General features: G+C 45.2%; 1 protein-coding gene across 2 annotated transcripts in view; it reads right to left on the bottom strand.

Annotated features, from left to right (window-relative positions):
• ext1b (exostosin glycosyltransferase 1b) overlaps nucleotides 1-5,325 on the bottom strand; it is a 148,312-nt gene extending 142,987 nt beyond the window's left edge. For both annotated transcript variants that reach the window (XM_038277083.1, XM_038277082.1), the window contains exon 1: nucleotides 3,705-5,325. In XM_038277083.1, coding sequence (XP_038133011.1) covers nucleotides 3,705-4,648 — 944 coding nt within the window. In that variant the 5' untranslated portion in view covers nucleotides 4,649-5,325. The remainder of the gene's footprint in view (nucleotides 1-3,704) is intronic.
• Nucleotides 5,326-6,000: the final 675 nt, after the last annotated feature.

A 6,000-nucleotide genomic window follows, 5' to 3' on the forward strand; every position in this document is an offset into this window, starting at 1 on the left:
TGAAAACTCCCTGGATAATGTAGCGGTGAATGGGCCCCTTTCATCGGTGCTCGGCCATGAAAGTGGACCGGAGTGACTCCAATTGAAGGCTATTACAGCAAAGAAAATCAATCGGATAAATGTACAGAGCGTGGTGGAGTTTTCTGTGTGTGCGGCACTGGAGGGGTGGGAGACATTTTCAGGATGATATACGCCGACCTCCAGCTGCATGCATCAGGAACAGAGGCCAGGAGGAGCCTGGATGCACGTCGGCATGACGATGTGCAGCGACATTCAAGAAGCTCCCAGGTGTGTGCATGCAGCCGCTCGCTCTGACTCGGCGGCGGGCCGCGCCATTCTGACACATATGTGCATTCCTGAGGGTGCAGCCCAGCTTCCATCCAGGATGAGACTCTATAACCCAACCGGCAGCAAGCATCCACTCATCTAACCGCGTGTAAACCCATTTACCTGAGAGCGCACAGTCAGGGTTTCTGCAAAGCGTGGGTCGACATCCACAGGGCTTTAGAGTTGATTAAAACGAAAAAAGGCATCAGTTTGATTAATTCTTAAACTTGTTACTAAATCATAACGGGAGCAGAATCTCTCATTTATTGGTTGAACTTTGTTGTCTAAGTAAATTTGCAAACTGAGCACAGATCTTAAGCTGCTCGGAAAAAGAAAAAGTGTTTCATGCAAAAGTTGAAACCTCAGAGGAGCTCAGAAGGGGAACAGAAAGCAAACTTTAAGCTCCAGAGGATCTGTGCTTCAGAGAATATTAAAATAGATTTTTTTTTTTTTTTGTCAGAGCACAAAATCAAATCTAGCTTTCATGCAGCAAATGAAACGACTAACAGGAAGTGATATTGATCAGAGCAAATCATCTGTAAAACACACCACAGTGGAACAAAGACTCGGATTTCCCTAGGCTACCGCCACCAGCTGGATCGATCAGCTGATTGGAAGATGATCTGGAGAAGAGGTTTGATCCGTTGGGAGATGGAGCGATGCACGGAGCAGAGGTGGGTTGTCCAGAAACGCCTGGAATGTCAGGTAATGGATGACACGTCTCTCCTGAGGCGTCCGGAGGGACGGAGAGTGAGACAGGGTGACGAATGGAAAGACAAGTGCGTGCTTGTGAAGTTTTGTTCCAGCGCTTTTCCACTTTACGAGTCAGTCTGTGAGGTTCTGGAGTTCACTCTGAGTTCAAGAAAAATGTAGAGCTGGAAAACTCCTCATTCGTCCCTGTAGCTTCTATCCCCCCCCCCCCCCCACGCGCTCTGACAGGATGGACTGAAATATGTCTGCCGGCTCGCTCTCAAATGGGCTGCCCTTTTGCCTTTAACCTCAGCAGCAGTTACACACACGCCCTCTAAGAACAACGCCGACAAGGGTTGTTACCACATGCCTCCACTTCATCCAAGCTCTCTGCGTGCCAACCAAAGCAAATCAAACTGATGTCACTCCCAAAGGACTCAACCTGACTGTCAAGCTCAACCCTGTGAACCTGAGATAAAGCCGCCCCGCTGCATTAAAACATACCGAACATTTACAGCTGTTAACCCAGGGGAGGGAGGAGGGGGTTCATTAATAACCACCTTGACAAAACCGAGGCTTCCAAAATTAGAGGTAATTCACCGTCCCCTGGGGGCCACATAGAAACGATACTACCATCCTCTGTAAATTAAAGCTGTAATTAACCCCTTATGACTGATTTATTAGCACCAAATCACTTTATAATTCAATCAGAAGGTGTAGCGCACCGCAGCTATACATAAACTACACAGGAGGAAGCATGTAAGTGCAGGAGGATAAGGTCCCCCTAAAGTTAAGAGTAGATTCAAAGCTGAGAGCTCCCATGGTCGACTTTCACTTAATTTGCACTAAATACCCGGTGAAAATCGGACATGTTGGTGCATATCCTTCTAAAGGCTGCTGTGCTCCCAGTTAGCAAGGTAAGAAAGTGGATTTCTGTCTGGGGGAAAAAAAGGGAAAGGAGGGAGGGAGACGAGTGGATGTCCAGGGTTCAGACTGGTGGAGGTGGGAGTTAAATCGCTCATGCTGGGAGACCATTGATCTACAAGTGGAACATCAGGTCTGCAGAATCACTTATACAAAACAACCTATGAAGGGGAATTAGGGGAAAAATATGACTGCTGCTCTAAAATTACGTATTTTAAGTTTATTCTAAGTTTTCTTCTAACCTTTATTGTTTATTAGCTTAATTTTATAAACCATTTCATCAGATTAAACAGTTTAAACCCTCTAGAATACATTCTTGCATGAAGTGACGAGATCATTGAAAGCAATTCTTATCCAACTTCCCCTTTTTTCAGCAAGTTCTCTTTTAATATTTAACCCCACCAATAATCAGATACTGGATTCATTTTAAAATTCATACATTAAAAATGATACACGCCATGTTTTCCATCGCCTACTGAACAGTTTCTGTCACTTAGATACAAGCAGATACCAGAATATTTGCTTTTCTCACTACAGAAAAGAGCAACACTCTAAAACACAGAGTGTCACTTAAGTTTAAAAGTATCTTCTTTGGTAACTTTAGGCCTGTTTAGATTACTGAGACATTTTTAAAAGCAAACTTGAGATGTTTGCTTGCTTTACTGCTGATTAGTTAACTGTATCATTAGCTTTATTTTAAAGATACAAAGCTTGACTTTGCATCCACTTTAAGTAATGATCATGCATTTAAAACTCTTAGGAGGATGAATGATGCTGAATAAACTTCCTCTAAAATGCTTTTTATTTAGTCCTTCAAACCAGCACCATTTCTATAGAATTTACACTTCTGAATTTGTCTTATAATTTGAATTAATTACAAGTATCAACATTTGAAATCCGTTTATGTTGTAAGGATTTCACATACCGACAGAACTTTGATGTTATTGAATGATTCTCCTGTTTATTGATGTTGTGTTTAGAGATGCTTCTTTCTACATGTCCTAACATGTCTGTGTTTCAACTGAGCTGGACGAAGGCAGGAGAGAGCAAGACTTTCAAGAGATAACAGCAAGGTTGAGGGGATCCTGGCTCTGCGTTTATTCTCTCAAACTTTTGTGTGGGGGAGTGGTGACCTACTGGAGAGCAGAACGTTTATGTATCCTGCTCAAATCATACCCTTACCCTGAGCAAGACCTCAATCCCACAACAGTTTGGATGGAAGGAGGGATTGTAAATGAATATTTCCTCACTTATTTCCTTAACCAGTGTTTGTTAAGAAACTTGGTTGATTTTAAAATATCTACATGACATTAGTTACAGTGTCAAATCCATATTCTGCAGGAGCAAATATCCATTTGATTAATACCAGGCATGCTTCCCATGACATATGACACTTAACTCTCCTCTGTCGGATCATTTAGATGGGATTTCTATTTCTAATATAAACAAATAAAACTACATAACTAGAAATAGATTCATTAGTCCTCAATGAAACCAAAGATTGGGGAATATTTCACACATTTTCTGATTAGTATGCATCTATAAATGGATAAAGCTTCATATGGGAAAAAAAATCAAATCCAGTATAATTTAAAAAAATAAAATGCAGCATTTTCTACTCAAATGCATCACTTTACATTTCATTGCACTCAAAATAAGAGAGAAGTGAGAATTTTGTTGGTTTTGGATGCGGGTAAGCCGCACTTTTACGCATCGTGCGTAAAAGTTTTGAGAAGCTTCAACAGCCCTGAAATCCAACTTACCTGTCATACTCTGCGTTGTCCTTGTCGCACCGTGCGTCCTTGTGCTTCTGCCAGTCCTTCCCGTGCTTGCAGGTGGTGAGCAGCACCACGTCCTCCCCGTTGTGGACGTGGTATAAGGCATTCCGAGTGTCCGAGCCGATCCCGGTCAGGTAGCGCTTCCCCTTAAACACCAGCATGTACTTTCTGAAGGGCGGGATAGAGTTGTACTTCAGGAAGCCCCTCTCTCCTCCAGTCCGAGGGTGCTCTTTAGAGAAGAGTGGGATGGACACGTCAAAGTTGGGCCTGAAGTTATCCGAGCCGATGCTGGCTTTGGCCAGCATGGCCTGGCCGATGTCAAAGCCCAGATCCTCCGTGTAGTCCGGCCAGGTGCCGGAGTACAGGTTGAATATCAGATGGTTCCTGCCGTCGTTCCACAAAGGCAGGCTCTGGATCTTTGTCTTTAAGTTGTGGACATATTGCGGGGACAGCTGGTCCCGATCCAGAGTGTCCAAACTCAGGACGAACAGACACGCCTGGGCCGGGTCTGAGGTGTAGAACCTGGAGTCCTCGATGGTGGACAGGATGTTCTGGTAGCTCTCAGAGATCTTCTCCCCCTTCTGCTGGGGGTAAACATAAACTTTGAATCCGTTCTTCTCACACAGAGAGAAGTCAAAGCAGGAATCCATGCGGCACCTCCTGCCTCTGTAAACGCTCCTGTTCACCTCCCGTTTCTGCTTCGGAGATATGTGCAGGTTGTAATCCTCGGTGTCCGTCTGATCCCACGGTAGGAAGCTGTGTAAAGGGTCCGAGTAGTGGGGCCACGGCTGCTCGGGTCTGTGCCCGTTCCTGCTGCGGTCCTGCCGGCTCCTCCTGGCCGCTGGAAGCTCAACGCCTCCGAGGTAGAAGAGCAGCGCCAGGCAGGCTCCGGCGGACAGCAGGATCAGGTAGCGTTTTTTGGCCTGCATGTGTCCCGGGAACAGAGGCGACTTGCTCAGGAATAACAAAGCTAAAGTGGCCCCAAGTTAGGCTCTCACCAGCCCCGGCTGCATCGCTCCATCCCCAACCCCCCGTCTGTGTGTAGTGCTCCGAGATCCGGGGATTGATCCAGTGCATGTGGGCGATTTTAAACCGCTTTTGTGGAGTTTTTACCACATCCAGCAACGCACCTACAAAGACCTTCCCGGAGCCTCTGAGCCGCGGCTCCTTCCCCTCATCCAGGCTGGATTCAGAGGCTGGAGCTCCACGGGGGGAAACAGCCGCTGGGGTCCCTGAGGCTCTCCCAGACGTGGAGGTAAAGCCCGGGCTGGATGTGATCGCCTCTCCGCCTGGATGCAGTCCCTCTATCGCTCCATGTTTCCCGGTTAGGAAGAATCAAAACACCGGGAGGCGTTTCAGCGATCCAACTGTAACCTGACAAATCCCTGCATTTCTCTGCTTATTTCTTACCTCCGCTCATTCCCTCACAAATAAACATAAAAACCTCATCGGAGGAGAGGAGCGAAGTTATCCGGCCGAGGAGAGGGAGGCGAGCAGCAGCCTCAAAGTGGAGGAATAGATGGGGGGTGGTCGGCGGTATTCCTCGGTCCCAGTGTCCAATTACCGAGTGCTCAGTTGTTCCGATTGTTGGTCGCTAACATTCCAATCCCGACACGACGCCAGCTGACGTTACGTCCCACCGAGGGGAAGCGGCGTCGCTGATTGGTCGTTGTGTGGGAACGGAAAGGGGCGGGGCTTAGAGGAAAGCACCGATTCATAACGGTGTAGATTACCTGATTAAAACTTTATAATTAAGGTTGAGAAAGAAACCAAACACCTGTTTAAAATAATACTAAAAATAATGGGTCATATGCTTAGTTTACACTTTTAATGAGATAATATTATCTCAAACTTTCTTTTCTGCTTTTCTAATATTTTTATGTGTAATGTCTCTAGTACCAGACTTCTGCTTTTCATCTTTCATATTCATAGTTGCCTTGTGTGAACAGAATCTCTCGTTTCCTGTAGAGGGAAGCGAGACATGTTTTGTGATTCATTCAATTTTTGTCAAATTAAAACCACAATGTTGTTTCTCTAACAGATCACACACTGTGCATCATTATAACAGGGGGGGGAAATCAGGTGTTCTTATAAAAAATTAAGTGTTATATACATATGCATGACATGCAATCAGGCACACCCATCCTCAATGTTTTGGATAAATGCATAACAAAATAAAACTAATGTCTTTTTATTTAACGTTGAAAGTGATTAATCAGGCTACACTCTTCAGTAGAATATTCCCACTCTCACCACTATGCCTCTTTAATGCATTTGATTC

The sequence above is a fragment of the Cyprinodon tularosa genome, unplaced genomic scaffold (assembly GCF_016077235.1).
Source record: "Cyprinodon tularosa strain WSP-4 unplaced genomic scaffold, ASM1607723v1 ctg13, whole genome shotgun sequence".
Classification (NCBI taxonomy): domain Eukaryota; kingdom Metazoa; phylum Chordata; class Actinopteri; order Cyprinodontiformes; family Cyprinodontidae; genus Cyprinodon; species Cyprinodon tularosa.